Genomic DNA, 17,030 nt, shown 5'->3' with positions numbered 1-17,030 from the left:
CGGAAGACGATGATCGGTGCGATCGGAATACGCCAGCGAGTTCGAGTCGTCGTTCGACGATCGAGTCAGTTTCCTTGGAATGGTAAGATGAACGCGATCGCGCCGCTGGATGCGCGAATACCTGAAAGTGGAATGCAACCGGAGGACGAGTATCGATCGGATAAACTATCTTCGTATCCGATGAAATCTCTCGAGAGTCAACAACGACGGCTTTCTCTGTTCGAGCGATGCGTCGTTGAACGCGAAAATTCGCAAGTTTGTACGAACACTGACCGGGCAGCGCGGTCCTTTCCTATTTTACGCGTTGCGCTTTTTACGCCGAACTGACTTGTTCGGCCCGCTTTTCAACGTTTATCGCCAGCAGACTTGGAATACCTTTTTTCCCAGCCAAATCGTTTCCACGTTATTCCTGTCTCGTGGGTCAATTATTCCGTTTCGATGCTTGTTTCTCTTCTTTCCCGAGCCAGCAGCCTTCCAGTTCTTCTCTTTGAGAGACAGAGAGAGAGAGAGAGAGAGAGAGAGAGAGAGAGCAATACTTTCCGCAGATCGGCTTTCGAATCGTCCACGAAGCTAACCGATTACAGCTTCGTGTAAATTCCACTTTGCGATATTATTCGTCGTTCGGGATATTCGCACACGGTTGCGAATCGAAAATTTCATCGGAATATACATATCCCGCCTGCTTTTCTTCTTTTCCTTTTTTTCTTTTCTTTTTCTTTTTTTTTTTTTTTTCGTGGAAGTAGTTTTGAAATTGCAGATTTTTTCCCCTATTCTCTGAGAGTTTTCCGCAGTGTTCTATCAAACGTTGAACGCGTCGTAATCATCTTGGTTCGTACGAGTTCCGACAACGATCCAGCAAGCTTGTCGACAGAAATTCGAAAAAAAAAAAAAAAAGAAAAAAAACGGTTTTGCTTCATTTCCGTACACATGGAGGATCTAACGCGTCGTTCGATTCACCAAGACTAGGATAGCGTCTGATCCTGAATCCTGTCATTTTGTCCGCGATAGTTTAACTATTCGACGCGGTGTATATCGTGGCCGTTCGTACGGAGGATACGCGAATCGAACGTTCAACGACTCGATCGGATCCGTCGCAGATCGATCTCGATCACGCTACTTTTACCTACCATGTATCGTTTTTTACCGTTGCATCGACGAGTACGAGCAAACGTTCGGCTGTTCGATGACAATATCTTTCGTTCGCTCGTTTGTTTCGTTGCGTACTTGATCGAAACCGTTGCTGTTTAAATCTATCACCGATACAAGCAGAATTTCCTTTTAAATTACACGTAGATTTCCGATCGAACGTGGAAATTCTATATATCGTTATATTATACGTGTAACGAGAAGACTGAGATCTTTCGTTTGCCTCGAAATCACTGAAATACGGTACCGTTCTTTTCTTTTTGTTTTAAAACGTGGTCAAATTAACGACAATTATCTGGTTCAACAAAGTGATCTAGGTTTCTCATGTGGCGCGATATATTTCGAAGAGAAACGGTCGACGGGAGCGGCGGTATCGGAGCGTCGTGCAACGAGAAACGACGTCGGATAAACTGGAAACACGGTTCACGGTTTCGACGAGTTTGCCGCCCATCGAATTCCTTCGCATGCGCTTCGCAAGCTCTCTCGGGGGGCCGTTGGACGACGCGACGACGCGACGCGCGACATCCGTTCGTTTGCGCGATTCACGCGTTCTCCGGCCTTGGCTTGCCTTTTATCGGTCGTGGATACGCTTCGTATCGTCCCGCGGAATGTCTTTGAAAACCTAAAACGTAAACTAACCATACGTAGAATGAGAAAATCGTGCTCCGAATTGTACGGGATTCGAATGCAGATTGTCGCAGCTGCGACCACTTTCAACCTCGATACCGACGTAAATGCGTACGTCTTATGGCGGATCGACTAACTCGTGCGAAACAAAAATTACGTCTCGCTGAGCGATAAGCGACATCTGGCAAAAGTAGTATACACGTATCATAACGTATCAACTTGCAGTGAAACGAGTCGACGCGCAACGAAGCAACCAGACTACTAGTCTCTCTCTCTCTCTCTTTCTCGATTCGAAAGTTTCCCCATTGCGATATTCGAAATTTGATAAAGCGGATCGTCACGCGCTTCCTCGTTTCGTATCAAATCGACCTTTTAAGGTCGTTGTTACAGCTTAGTCGTGCAGCTCGACTCACGGAATGTGGAAATCACCAGCGATTTAACGTCCGTTGTTTCTCTTTCTTGTAAATCCTATGCATCTTCGACCAGGCATTTTGCGCAATTTTCCTATTTATTTATTTTTGTCCGTATCAAGATCTCATTCGTTTCGAACTTAATTAAACCGAATCGTGCAGCTTGCGAAACCCTACGCTGTTTTCGATTGGACGGAGCCATCTATAAGAATCCTTATACAACGTGCCTATCTTGACGTACTTATACGTACTGTGTATTTATTTATTTTAAACTATATTATTATTATTATTATCGATTATTTTGATCATCTTCCGTTTCATTTCTTCGTATCGCTATGTATAAAAGAGGCGAAATAATATTTTTTCTGGGTCTGATCGTTTAAGGACTTGGTTCTCTGCGTATACAGGTATACCGCGTCTACGTACGCGGTGGAACGAGTAACATATCGATATAATAGATTTTTAATGCTTGAACGCTATTCGAATACGTTTTGTCGCAGTGCTACGAGGTTCTGAAGGAAGCATGCACGAAACTGAAGGGACAGCCACAGCCAAGCGGTAAGCCGTTCGCGGCTGTGATCACGCACGTGTTGAATCCAAAATCGATTACGATGGGTCAGCTGTACGGCGAATACGATCTTAACACGCGCGAATGGTGAGTGAATGACGAGTGAAACCGGGATAAGGGATCGAACAAAGTTTCCCGCCTCTTTGACAGTTGTATCGCGCGTACATGCGTGTGAAAGAGACATTGCTCTTAGCAAGACGGAACATCGAACGAAAGTTTGCGATACGCGTATATCCTCTATAAATATTATTAACCTTTTCGTATTATCGATTGTTTCGACGCTCTATCGTATCAAACGTTTGCTTATACGACAAACTTTACTTTTACTTAAGTGGACAAACCTTTCTACAGTCGCTCGTGTTTTTCGAATGCCAAAGCTGTTTCGCGAAGTGTAAAACTGATCGTGCAACTAGTTTACAGGCAATTTCAAATCGTAAAAATGTGAAATTTATCGAAAGAATTAATTTCGCGCTACCGCGTTTGTCGTGGAACGTATGGTATTTCTCTTCCATGAAAACGCGATTTCAGAGAACGTATCGGATATATATTCGGCGAGTACGGGGATCGCGCGACACGATTTTTTTTGTTTTTTTTGTTTTAAACAAACAATGGAGATTGCCGTGCACCGCGAGGTCGTTCGAGCTCGAACAAACAGGCGAAAATATCGGAGGAAAAATTCTCTTGCGCGGAAATTGCGTCGCAATGCGAACAAACTCTTCTTTCCGTGCGCGTCACGCTTTACGTTCGAATTTTCATGCCATAAAAGTTGTTACCGCTACCGAAAGTCGCGCTTACAATCGAGAGAACCGAAAGAAAATGCATTTTCTTAGGACCGATGGAATTTTCTCGACGTTGCTCAGAGCTGGAATAGCCGCGGACGATTCGAACAAACGTTGGTACGTTTTCGACGGACCTGTCGATGCGCTGTGGATCGAGAACATGAATACCGTGTTAGACGACAATAAGAAACTTTGTCTAACCTCCGGTGAAATAATGAAGATCCTGCCTACGATGACGATGATGTTCGAAGTAGCTGACCTGAGGGTCGCTTCGCCGGCTACGGTTTCAAGGTTAATTTGCAAAATAATTCATCGATGGATCGTCGATAGAATCGAATAACCGATGTAAATCGCAACTCTGACCAACGATTGTTTTCCATCGTTAACGCGATAAACAACGAGAAGCGAAATTACGCGCCTCTAAACCCTTAGCTATACCAATAGACGAATACGCGATACGCGAAATAAACTTACGTATTAGTACGTAAGTATACCACTTCCGATTGCTTTTACGTTATTTCCGAATAATCCGAACGTGGACGAGCCTCGATCGTCGTTCGATTCGCGTCGAGCGTCGCTCGAGATCGAAAGAAAGAAACCGATGCGTAAAAGAAAAAGCATTGGCTGGTTAGTTCTGTAGCGATGATAATTCGACGATTTTAACCTTTACCCTGATGATCAGATGCGGCATGGTGTATCTGGAACCAGAAGGTTTAGGTCTCGATCCCCTCGTTAATTGCTGGTTGAGACGATTGCCGAAAGTAAGCGTTCTACGAACGGGCAAAGTTCCAACGACCGATCGAAACTTGCGTACGTTGTAGCTAGCACGTAACTGCGTAATTACAGAATATGTCGGAATACGTGGACGAAATAGCCGAATTGACCAGGCAGTTTTTATTTCCCGGGCTGAAACTTCTACGTAACGAACTACGAGAAATCGTAAACACCGTCGATTCCGGGATGGTACAGTCCTACGTAAACTTGATGAACTTTCGGATTGGTCCGATGGCTGGTCGAGACGGGAAACCTCCGCCGAGTGCCAATTTCCAACAGCTTATCCGTAAGAATTCCCTTCAAATACTTTAAACCGTCTTTTCGTCTTTTCTCCAACTTTGGTTGTTTCTAGCGTTTAATCGTAAAAGATCGTAAAATCGTGGACATCGCGATGCTAGAGGAGCGTAGAACCGTAGGGTGGTCGTTAGTTTGCCACTATCTACGACGCGTCTCTATTCGTAGACTCTACTACTGCTATCTGCCATATAACGCATTCTACGTACGTTGCGTCTACCGCTACACGCTACGACGTTACTAACGAGAAACCCGATCGCTCGCAATCGAAGTTTCGAGCGAGCAAGCCGAAGAAACGCTTCCGCCTTCCGTACGTACGAAACCTTCGCTGAAATCAGCGATATCAATCTAATATCGGCAAGCTTCCGTTTAAACGTTTAGCCGTCGGGAAAAGTTTGTTCTATCGCGTATATAGGACTTTTCCTATTACGTTTGTCGATATAACCGTTTTAGATTATCGTGGAAATTTTGGCTCGTCGTGACTATCGATAATACAACGATCGGTATCGGGCGACGTCATTTGCTAGCGTTACGCGTCCGATTTCGTTCGATTTTGTGGAAAGTAGCGGGACGAGATATTTTTATTTCTGGAATTTCTGCGCGATCTGTTAGATATTCCGTGAGAAAGCACGCGATAAGCTTGATAAATCTTTATAGCGAACAATAGGGAAGTTGGCCGGCGTAGGATTAAGCGTACGAGCGTTACGAAATCGGTAACCTTGGAACCTCTCGTGGCTAAAAAAGATAAATTACGACGAGGGAGCATAATTACCAGCGTGTAACGGTGAAAGTAGATTAACTTTGCAATAACCGGATCGCGTTTATCAGGTTTGTCGGGTTTATCGGGTTTATCGGGTTTGTCGCGTGAAAGCCAGTCACGACTTTGGAGATGACAACATAGCATCGTTGCAGCCGGTCTGCTGTCACCGTGGGCAGCTTTCGCTGCAGTTTGGAGTCTCGGAGCGACCAGCGACTACAACAGTCGTCTGATATTCGACGAGTGGACGAGAAAAGTGCAAAGGGACAATCGACATCCTTTGCCGTTTCCCGACGATGGTTTGGTGTTCGATTACAGGTGTGCATCGTTATCGAACCGAACGTTCTCCGCCCTTTTCTCCTCGTTTTTTCCGTTACAATGGCAATTCTCCGCCGTAGATTGCACGACGGAGGCTTTACCGATCCGATCGACGGCCAAGATCCAGTCGCACCAAGGTGGTACAAATGGTTGGACGACGTGGCTGCGATCAACATCACGCCAGAGATGAAGTTTGCCGGTAAACAGCGAAACGTAGTGAAAAATAAAGATACCTGCTCCGTGTGTAATTATATCGTTACGATCGTAACAACAGACATGGAGATACCGACGATGGACAGCGTAAGAAGCGCCACTCTGATCGGCTATCTGTTGATCAACGACTCGAACCCTCTGTGTGTCGGGCCAACCGGAAGCGGAAAGACTCTGACCGTAACGGCGAAACTTTCAAGGAACATGCCGAAAAAGTTTATTTGCGACTTTATCACGTTCTCTGCCAGAACTAGCGCGAATCAGACTCAGGTATGGGATAGGCCGTGTCTTAGAGATATAAGAAATATAAGGGATATAAGGAATATAAGGGATATAAGGGATATAAAGGACATCGATGGAGTACGAGGAAGAAAAATTTCAGAGATTCGTTAAATCGGGGAATAGCGGGGTTCTTTTTATTCGATATTCCAAATGCGAAGCTAAAGATTATTTTCGTCGTTGCGATCCAAAAAGGATTTGATCGACGAGAAATTGACGAAAAGGCGTAAAGACGTGTACGGGCCACCGTTGCTTCGACAGCAAATCTTCTTCATCGACGATTTGAACATGCCTGCTCTCGACACGTACGGTGCTCAGCCTCCTATCGAATTGCTCCGACAATTCATGGACTTTCGAGGTAATTCGTTCGAAACGTAACTTACTCTGTTTCCACGAACCGAGTGAGAGACTTTTGCCACGTTCTGTTCTCGCGCGAATACCAACCGCAGCGATGAAAATATTTCAGGATGGTACGACCGGAAGGAGATCGGTTCGTTCAGCCGGATAGAGGATGTCAATTTCGTCGGTGCGATGGGACCGCCTGGTGGCGGTAGAAATCCAATAACCGACAGACTGTTGCGACACTTTCATTTCATCGCATTCCCGGAAATGGAAGACGACGCTAAGGTAATACTTAAACGACGCTTTTCAGCCGGTTAACGAGCGAGGCGCGACGATCACAGTGTGACCGTCGCATAGACAGCCGGAAGTAATTAAGAAACCAGACCAGACGGAGAACGATTAATGTTGCCTAGCGCTTGGCGTTGAAAGTTTCAACGTCTCGACGTGTTACGCTTTCGATTAGCGGGATTCCGATTAATCGGACGAACGAAGATTCTATCGGAAATAGGAATTTTCCTGGCGTTCTTCGACCGTTCCAAACCTATGTTGGAACAAAAGCGACCGTAAAATCGATTTTTCGATACAGTCACCCCAAGTGCTAGGTGCGTGAAACCCCTTAAACGACGACGACTGACTTCCATGGGTAACTTCCACCACAGCCGAGTCGCGTTCATTTTCCTCGACGTTTATCCGGTTTTATTCCATCGAGTCGTCGATCCACGCCCACGAGGAATAATCGTAGCTCGTGAAAGAGACAAAGTATCGCCGGTGCCTGCCTCTATTTGTCCTCTCCCTCGTGCTCGCTGCAATTAGTCGTCGTAAGTCGTGCCGCTGCCTGCCATAATTTATCTTGATCACCGATTTCGCTAGTAACGAGTGGCCATAACCGTCAGCCCCCGTTCGAATCTGTTTCTTCCCCTGGCGTACGTTTTAAATTGGTTAGATCGGGCAAGGTCGACACGGGCACGCGTTACCTTCCATTCGGGGAGTGTACTTATTCGTGTCGGGTATGCAACTGTTCTCGATAAAAATGTGGAAAATCTCCGTGCGGCGTTTCTGGCCAAAGGCGTAGCTGCTGCAAGACGGAGGTAACGAGAAACGACGAGCGAGCGAATTAACGTCCAAACGCGACACCATGTATGTACGAGTCTTTAAAAGAAGAGCTTTTAAATTCGAAGCGTCGCTCCTTATTCGCCACGAGAGTTTTTAAGCCTAAGCCGAGGTCCTGGTTCGAGTAACGAATTTTCAAAAGTGTAAAGAACAAGCGGACACGAATTAACGAAAAAAAATACGATCGTCCACGTTTTTACGCTAGAGACACATCTTTGGAACGATTCTGAATGCCTGGCTGTCCGTGACGCCGCACTTTGCACACATGTTGGACGCTTTTGTGAACTCGACGTTGGATTTATATACCGTTATATGCAAGCAGTTGCTGCCGACGCCTCACAAGTCTCATTATACCTATAACGTTCGCGATCTCGGCAAAGTGTTCCAAGGAATGCTCATGATGAATCCGGCAAAAATAGAGGTTGGTAAAGCCTCGACGAGTATCTTTCCTTTTATTGTTTTCACACCGTTTATAAATTTAACAGATTATTGCAACGGAGAAAATACGGTTATATCGTGCGTGTTTGTTTGTATCAACGTTACCAAACGAACGTTAACGACAGAGACGGCTGTAACCGCTCGTAACGTATCCGTCAAACGTAACGGCGTTAATAATATGCTCGTCGATGCGATAATTCCGATAAAAGCTAATATAGGTTAATAACGATCGAGTGAAACAAACGATGTTATCCAGCGTCGAGAAAAATTACTGTTACTCTGGTACCACGAGAACGTACGAGTGTTCAGCGATCGTTTGGTGAACGAGCAAGACCGAAAATGGTTCGACGACCTCTTACGAGATACGATGAGCAGAGAGTTTCGGTGCGATCCCGGTGAAATTGTCGGCGATGTAACGTTATTTTTCGGTGACTTTGTTGGGACCAGCAAACAGTACGACGAAATAACCGATCGGAAGAAGGCAAGTGTTTATACGTATTATAAGTCGTCCGAATAGTCGTTTTTTTCTTCTCGTTTTCTCGATCGTTCGCGTCGATATATGATAATTTGAACGCGTTACGAGTTACCGATATTGCTCGTAGATGGAACGCGTATTGGAGGAATTCTTGGAAGATTACAATGCTACGACAACGACACCCATGAAGCTGGTGCTGTTCCAAGACGCTATGGATCATATCTGCAGGATTAATCGAATCCTACGACAGCCTCGAGGAAACGCTCTACTTTTGGGAATGGGAGGATCGGGTGACGTTTCGCACGATCGTTCACAGAGTTTGCCAGCGTTGCTCGTCAAATTTTTCTATATTTTTATTTCTTCCGTTTCTTTCAATTTCCCCAATTTTCTAATCTTTCGATTCGCGCGCGGATCGCGCGAACGCAGAGATCGTGTAGAGATCGTAACGACAGCTGTGCGTACGGTCGTTAAAGGCGTTAAACGACAGCTGTCGAAGAGGAAACTCTTTAGAACGATCGATGAAATATCGAGAAACTTGGTTGGCTCGAAGAAGCTTGCGCGACGCTTTACCATATAGTCTTGCTTTTTATACATAACTTTTTACCAGAGTTCTTTGGATTTTTTTGATAGCTTAATTTTGGTAAAAATCCTCGATCGACGAGGAACGCTTCCTCGTGTTATCGCGATATTTCGTTAACGTGTAGCATCGTTATCCTTATTTAGGACGACAGAGCTTAACGAGACTAGCCTCGAACATGCAGGATTACGCTTGTTTTCAAATAGAGCTGAGCAGCGCTTACACGTCGAGCGATTGGCGCGACGATATTAAAAATTCAATGATGAAGGCCGGTGTACAGAACCAATGTATCGTCTTCTTATTTTCCGACACACAGGTAGAGATTACGAGATCTCGTATCTATAAAATATCTATTTCATTCGATCTGTCGCTACGAGAATTTCGCTTTGTCAGTTTTCAATATTATCGAATATAATTGAAGTTCGTATAATAAAGATGTAATACGCGCATCCTTCGTGTTATCGCGATAGTCGTTGCTTTTTACTTTCTATTCGTCGATTTTCTATTTGTTATCCGTTCGAATCGACCAGCTTCCCTCGCGACCGACCGTTGTCCGTTTCCATAGGTAAAACCGAATTCGTTCAGTTCGTTAAATAGTACTCGTGTTTGAAAAGAAGGTAAAAGCTTGGCAACGTATTATCGATGGTAATCGTTCGCCTGTTTCGACCCTGTGAAAGTCGTCGTTAGCAGGCGAAATTTGTCTTCGAGTTTAGTTTTTAAGACGTCGAGTTAAGACGGTATCGACGGCGATTCGCGTCCTATGCTATGTACGACGATAAGGACAAAGAAAAGAGAAAAGATTCGTTGGCTCTGTCGTTCAGATAAAAGACGATTCGATGCTAGAGGATTTGAACAGCGTGCTAAACAACGGTGACGTACCAAATATCTACAAGGCGGATGAAATGGAAAAGATCTTTCATTCGATGCGTGGCCACGTGCAGGAAGCTGGCCTACAGATCAATAGAAGTAACCTGTTTTCCGTTTACGTGAAGACAGTGCGTAACAATCTACACGTCGTCGTTACTATGAGGTAGAGCTTTCCTTTCTTCTTTTTCCTTCCAACGAAACCGATCGTTACGAATCTAACTGAAAATCGGTATTCCAGCTTTTACGTGAAACGGAATATAGATTTCCCACGAAATTTTCGAACGATTCTATAGAATTTTCTACGAGTTGGAATACCGTTTCTCTCTACGTACCGGTGTATATGTACGGCCGGGTTAGACCTCGTGGTCGATACGAACGGCAAACGAAACGAGTCGATATTCGGGGCTGGAATTTCACGTTTCGCAACTTTCGCTGATTTATCGCGGTCTTACGATCCGACACGTAAATCAAGCCGGAGAAAGGACGATTCGTAACGCGAAACGAAACGCTTCGTTCGTCGATCGTTTCCTCGAAATTGACAAACGATCTCATCCGTGGTGACGTACACATTCTCCGCTCACCTTTTTCTCTCGAATCGTCGCTGTCACGAGGATTCGTCTTAAATCGCGTTTACGCTGCTATTTCCGTGCGTTACGTAAAACGTTTTACCATCGAAATATTTATTCTTCCCTTCCTGTCCCTAGATCCTCTAAATTTCCGCTTTCGCTTTATTTCGGTTTGCAAAGATTCGCCGTTAGAACTCTGCGTGCGTCGTTGTACGATAAATTCGTTTGCCAATTTCTTTTCCCACTGACTTTAGTACATTCCGATTCGTCGATCGAAGAATACAAATTTCAACGGCCTTTCGAACTTTCAGCCCGATCGGTGAGACGTTTCGCGCGCGTATCAGACAGTTTCCAGCTTTGGTGAACTGCTGCACGATCGATTGGTTTTGTCCGTGGCCGGAAGCCGCGCTTCAGGTTCGTATCGTGATCGTACCCGATTCGCTGCGACTACTAATCCGATTATTTCCCACCACGAGACTTTTCAGTCTTTTTTTTCTTTTTTTTTTCTTTTTTTTTTTTTTCGCTTCGATCAACGATTTATATTTGCTCGCGTTCGTCTTTCAGAGCGTCGCTATGCGATTCCTCTCCGAGATACAAGACGAATCTATTACCGAAGACGCGTTGAAGTCGATCGTAAGAATGTGCCAGTATATGCATTCGAGCGTGATCGATGCGAGCGATCTGTTTCTCAAGGTAAGTCGGAGTAGGAAAGATCAAACAGAGGGGAAAACTACGAAAACCGTTTGGGTTACCGGCTGCTCGTGAACTTGCGCGAAATTATACTCCGCAAGGATATTCAAAGTTCCGACGTTAATTTACGCGACGCGAAAATACAAGTTGGAAGCACGGCTGAATCGAAAGTTACTTCGAAGAAGAGAGTATCGGCGAAACGCGCCTTTCCACAAACAAACGTTTCTTTGTACGTGTTGCGCGCGCCGTTCGCTCGACTCGCTCCGTATACGAAACGTAAATGTAAAAGCTTCGAACGTTTAATTCGTAAATCTTTCGAACGAAACAAGGCGTATCAGGGGTAAGTTGTCGTTTCATAAAACTGGGAAACACGGCGCGACCGAGTCGACGAGACCGACCCGATTAGTCGTTGACGGAATAACGTAGCGAAAAACCTACGAACCGTGCTTCGTTCGCTCCTATTATCCGACAACTGAAAAGAAAAATATCGTATCGCGCAGGAACTGAACCGGTATAATTACGTTACGCCCACGTCGTATCTGGAACTATTATCCGGCTACGGTGATCTCCTGACTAAGAAGAAAACGGAGATACAAACGGCGGCAAATCGTCTCGCTACTGGTTCGTATCAAAAATATCCAACCTTCTTTCGTTTTTCAACTCGTCTCTTGGAATCTCTTTCTCCTTTTTCCTTTCTCTCTTTCTTTTTTTTTGTTTTTTCTTTCTTTCTTTTACTCTTACTATTTACTAAAAGGTCAAAGGACATTTTAGTAGACCCAGGCTAACGAATCGTATCGAATTATCGATATAAAATTATCAACGTTACATCCTCTATTATACGTAGTAACATACGTAGGCGTAGGTATATGTATGATCGAAAGCCACTTAACTTTGCCGATCACCTTGTACCTTTTGTAGAGGATTATTCACGCGAGCACCGCCAAAACTACCTTCCTTCCATAATAATACGGCGATCGATTTGCTGTGAAAAAAGCGAACGCGACACCGAAATTTCAAGAATCTTCCACTTTAAGTTACCTACTTGGAATCGCTTTTTACGTTACTTGGTACGAACAGACGTTGGCAGAATTTCTAATACGCAGAAGGGTTTTCAAAGTGTGGATCGCTTTCTCGATGCGACGCCTCTGCTTACCCGTTTAAATCAAACGGCCAGGCTGTTTGTCTTTTAAACTTTAAACGAATACTCCTCCGTTGAAAATTACATCGGACGATACGAAAGAAGACATTTTCTCTTTTATAATTTCTCGATTGAAATTGTAGCTACGCCAACGTTCGCGCTTGAAACCAACGTTAACCGTCCGAGACGAAGGATTTTTCGGATGCGTTTTTCTTTAAGGGAAGAAGACTTTCTTTCATTGATTCGCGAAAAGGCCGATTAAAGTCGTCGAGGTTAAAGTTGCGCCGAGTTTCGTATTTTTAAACGTGCGACTCTCGATTGAAAATTATGGTCTCGAATCCCTGATTCTCCGAAGGATAAAACAGCGGTATTACGAAAATATCTTTGCGCTTAATTATTAACGGGAAAATAAGGACGGAACGAAAACGTGGAAGAAGGATGAAAGCGTAGCTTCCGCAAAGGGTCAAAGGTAAAAGACCCGTGGCTGTAATTTTGGAGGTGATGAATTAAACGAAACCCGTCTGACGAAAGCTCGTTATACGTGGCAACTTGGAGTTATCGATTTCTACTACGGGCGAGCCATAAATATCGGCCGCGGGACCAACGATAACAAGCCTTAAAAGTCATTCGCCAAGAGTGAAACATTTTCGCCGAGCGAAAATCCTCCTGCTCCGGCTCCTCATCGAAGACGATCGTTCTCTTAATTTTTAACGTTCGATTCGGTTTATCGCCGTCGTAAGTTTCAAATATCTCCACCCAGCGATCGAATCTTAAAATAAGACGTTTCGTTATCTTCGCAACTTCAAGCCTATCCGTTTACATTCTACTCGTTGTATTCTATCTTATTTCTGTATTTCAACGAAACTGCCATAGTTCTCTCAAAGCTATACATTTTGCTTTTTCGTAATTTTTCAAAGATCAATGACTTTGATGGAACAATGACGTCGATGTTCGTCGTAGGTAGGATTTTATTCGACGACGAGGTATTCGTTGCTCGTCCTGTCGCGTTAACAACGCGTTGCCTTACAATGTCGCCGCTTGTTTCGTAAATCGTCGTCGTTTACGGCAAACGATGAAATTACATCGCCAAGCTCGCTTTGTCGAATACAGTTGGACGAACAGATCGGCGATAAACGTTATTTAGTTGGAGTTGTCGCGAAGCACCGTGGGTAAAATGAAATCGATCGCTAAATAATTGGTCGCTGCCTCGCCAGTTACCAACGCGATTAACGAACGACAGTTTTATTTACATATTCCACGTGGTTTTCCGTTCGACGCGTCGATATTTCTTCTTTTCTCTGTCGAGTTCGACGTTGCGCTCGCTTTCGATCCAATCGTCTTCCGAATGAATTTCTCAGCGAATCGTTGGCCGATTTAATTAGTATTTCTATCTGTGCGTAATACGATCGATCGGTCTTGCATCGGAGCCGTGATCTCGCGGACGAGCGTGTTCCACTCGTTCGAAATTACGTAATAGGTTGGTCGTGACGCGCGAATATTTGGCGATTTTTCCGTCAATAACGTAAAAACGACGGAAGCACGATCGGATAATTTCCAAGAAATTTCAAAGAGACGACGATTCGAGTTAACGTTGAAAACGCGATCGATATATATTGCCAGGCTAACCATACTACGTCGACGTTCGTAATCGTTTCTTTCCAAGCGGAGATATTTCGTTACGAGTAGCTGGCTAATCGTTTTGCGCAGGTCTGGAGAAACTAGCGAACGCAGAAACGGAAGTAAAACATATGCAGCAATTACTGGCGGAGATGAAACCAAAGTTGGAAGAAGCGGCGAGAGCGACGGCCAGAATGATCGAAAAGATCACGGTCGACACCGTTAGTATCGTTAAAGTTAGAAGTTATCGATTTCGAGTGAACGGAGTTTCGAATTTTGCTTGAAAAATTTGAAAATCGATCCGTTAACGATATGAAAAACAAGGGGTAACGAATAAACGATAGGACGGTTGTTCTTTGGATATGCGTGCGAAAGATTCGATTGTCCGTTATAGATGGAGGCAGAGAAGACGCGAGCGCGGGCGAAAGAGCAAGAGGCGATAGCGGCAAAGATGAAGGTGGAGAATCAGGCGATCAGAGACGAAGCGGAAGCTGATTTGAGTGAGTCGCTTTTTCTAAAATATCGTTCGCGTCGCGCGATCGTTGCGCGCGCGTTGTTTTGCTCGATAAAAAAAGCATCTGCAACCGCGTGCAACGTACCGGTACTCGTGCTGGATCACGAACCGATTCGATCGATACTCGCCTCAGGTGAAGCACGGCCGATGTTGATCGCCGCCGAGAAGAGCTTGAAGGCCCTGAACAGAAACGACATCACCGAGGTGAAGGCGATGAAAAGGCCTCCGGTCGGCGTGCTTCTCGTCATCGAAGCCATCTGTATTATAAACAACGTGAAACCGATCAAGGTTCGTAGGTGTTTGCGCGTTCCAGGAAATTCGAAGCGAGAGAAAAGTCAGCTCGTATACGTACACGTAGGCGGACTCGGAACACTTTTGTCTCGGTCGTAGCTCGCGTGTCTATTACTCGCAGTTGCGCCAGAGTTTGAATATCGCGACGCCAACTTGACGATATACCTGAAACGTCACGAAGCAGATAAACGTTATCGGAGTACTAGAAACGGAAGAAAACCAAAAACAGGATTCCTGTCTCTCTTATCTTTGTCTCAAATTTACCAACGCTGTCCGCCTGCGACTGCGGTGGTCGGAAATTTCTTGCGATTTCCGGTTACCGAATATTTAACAAAACAGTTTGTAGCGTTGGTTTAATAAATGTTAGGTGCCGGTGGGTGGAAAATTCGGGGCAGAAACGAAACTGGATTACTGGACGCCTGGCAGCTTGATGCTCTCGGATCCAGGCCACTTTTTATACACCATGGAGAACTACGATAAAGAAAATCTAACCGAAGAAATAATAAATAAGCTAAAGCCCTACATCGAAAATCCAAATTTTCAACCATCCAAGGTATAATTTGTATAAGGCGTAAGGTTTAAAAGTAGCGTTTCGCGCGATACTACGATACTTACGTAGGACAGATGATTTTTCAATCGAGTTGCCCACATTGCCAGCGTTTTCTCTAAAATGTAAAACGAATTTCTCTTCCGTAGTATACTCGTAACTCGTTGTCACTCGAAACCGCTAGGCCTTGCGTTACACGCATCTCCTTCCTTTGCACGCGCCGTAGTCGCTTGAAACGCGAGTGTTTCCGGGCTATCCGCGTAGCTATATACGTTATGTACTTTCAGCGTATCAACTACGTGGGATATAGTATCTATAGGAACGGAGATAGAAAAATGGAAATAGAAAAGCAAAGGCAAAAAAGTAGGATTTAAATTAGGAGCGCGAAAAGCCATCGGCGAGCATGCCGCTCTAACGATTCGATACGGATCGTCGATTTGCACGTTGATTTGAATCGACGTTGGCTTCGACGTTTCCTTTCGTAGAGAAACTACCGACCGAGATCCGAGCCGCTGAATTCGAGTCTCTTTGCTCCGCGAAGTTCTAAAGAGCATCAAAGTGGCGGCTAGTTTTCAAAAGGTTTCGCTTCGCCAATGTTGATTCGGCCTTGGCGAGCGCCAGCGGCACGGTTAAATGTCCGATAGGAAAACTAACGTTCAGTCAACGCCCATACCGCGTTGAAATTACTCGTTCTCGTCCGATCACGAAAGTCAAGCAGCGCTGGGCACGGGTAGTACTTAGATGGGTGACCGCTTGGGAACTCCGTGTGGTGTTGGCTTTTTTTTACTTTTTTTAACACTTAGCCAACAGGAGAAGAGCTCCCTTTTTGCACCCGGAAGGCACCTAGCAGTCCGGTTGGGGATCCGGACGGCCCCTGGGAGAGGGCGAGACCGTAATACGGACGGAATATTGTGTGCGGGGGGGGGGGCGGTGTGTCGCAGTAGGGACGGTCATCGTGGAGGTTTTAGTCGGTTGGAGTCCGACGCTACCACGCCCCTCTTACCCCTAGAGGCGGCGGGTGTCCGTGCGGATTTCCTCCACGAAAAAAAAAAAAAAAAAAAAAGAAAAAAAAAAGGAAAATCAACGTCACGTCCGCGTTACACGACGTCTATAATTTGAAATTGTTCGGTTCGTGAGAACTATAGAGAATAGTTTTCTCGCGTGTTTCAGAGTCGGAGACGAGTAGAGCAAGTAGTAATTTATACGGCGATACGGTATAGAAGCGAGAACCGAGTAACACGGTCGGCAGATAAATAAGAGGTGCTCCTATAACAGCGAGCAAAGCGAGATCGTGCTGTTTCAGATCGAATACGTATCGAAGGCGTGTCACTCGCTGTGCCTGTGGGTGCATGCAATGTACAACTACTATTTCGTAAATCTGAAAGTAAAACCAAAGATGGAAGCATTGGCGAAAGCCGAGGTGGCTCTCGTGGAGACGGAGGAGGCGCTGAATATGGCGATACAAAGACTGAGGGAAGTGGAGGAAGGTGTGGAACAACTACGAAAGCTTCTACGAGAAGAAGAGGAGAGGAAAGCGGAACTGGAGCGGGAAAAGCAGCTTTGCGAAGATAGGATGGGAAGAGCTGTCAGGTTGATCGACGGTCTCGCCGGGGAACAGATACGTTGGACCACCACGGTGCTTGAACTTAATACGTCGTTGAAAAACGCCGTAGGCGATATCCTTCTAGCTTCCGGT

The 17,030-nt window shown here is 45.2% G+C and overlaps 1 protein-coding gene and 1 non-coding gene across 2 annotated transcripts in view; both read left to right on the top strand.

The window, feature by feature from the left end:
- LOC132916054 (dynein axonemal heavy chain 1-like) overlaps positions 1–17,030 on the top strand; it is a 54,709-nt gene that overhangs the window by 29,743 nt on the left and 7,936 nt on the right. The window contains exons 21-41 of the mRNA XM_060975798.1: positions 2,684–2,838; positions 3,582–3,821; positions 4,213–4,291; positions 4,377–4,566; positions 5,511–5,673; positions 5,754–6,153; positions 6,358–6,520; positions 6,629–6,789; positions 7,820–8,035; positions 8,309–8,533; positions 8,655–8,817; positions 9,251–9,420; positions 9,926–10,134; positions 10,849–10,951; positions 11,102–11,230; positions 11,728–11,848; positions 14,073–14,203; positions 14,377–14,482; positions 14,630–14,784; positions 15,155–15,340; positions 16,638–17,028. Of these exons, the coding sequence (XP_060831781.1) occupies positions 2,684–2,838; positions 3,582–3,821; positions 4,213–4,291; positions 4,377–4,566; positions 5,511–5,673; positions 5,754–6,153; positions 6,358–6,520; positions 6,629–6,789; positions 7,820–8,035; positions 8,309–8,533; positions 8,655–8,817; positions 9,251–9,420; positions 9,926–10,134; positions 10,849–10,951; positions 11,102–11,230; positions 11,728–11,848; positions 14,073–14,203; positions 14,377–14,482; positions 14,630–14,784; positions 15,155–15,340; positions 16,638–17,028 (3,856 nt within the window). The remainder of the gene's footprint in view (positions 1–2,683; positions 2,839–3,581; positions 3,822–4,212; positions 4,292–4,376; positions 4,567–5,510; positions 5,674–5,753; positions 6,154–6,357; positions 6,521–6,628; positions 6,790–7,819; positions 8,036–8,308; positions 8,534–8,654; positions 8,818–9,250; positions 9,421–9,925; positions 10,135–10,848; positions 10,952–11,101; positions 11,231–11,727; positions 11,849–14,072; positions 14,204–14,376; positions 14,483–14,629; positions 14,785–15,154; positions 15,341–16,637; positions 17,029–17,030) is intronic.
- LOC132916146 (5S ribosomal RNA) lies at positions 15,994–16,112 on the top strand. Its single transcript, XR_009660029.1, has one exon. It is a non-coding gene; the product is annotated as a 5S ribosomal RNA (ribosomal RNA).

This window comes from Bombus pascuorum, chromosome 1 (genome assembly GCF_905332965.1).
Source record: "Bombus pascuorum chromosome 1, iyBomPasc1.1, whole genome shotgun sequence".
Taxonomy (NCBI): Eukaryota; Metazoa; Arthropoda; class Insecta; order Hymenoptera; family Apidae; genus Bombus; species Bombus pascuorum.
The sequence above is the reverse complement of the archived record's forward strand: the minus strand, read 5'-3'. Positions and strand labels throughout refer to the sequence as shown.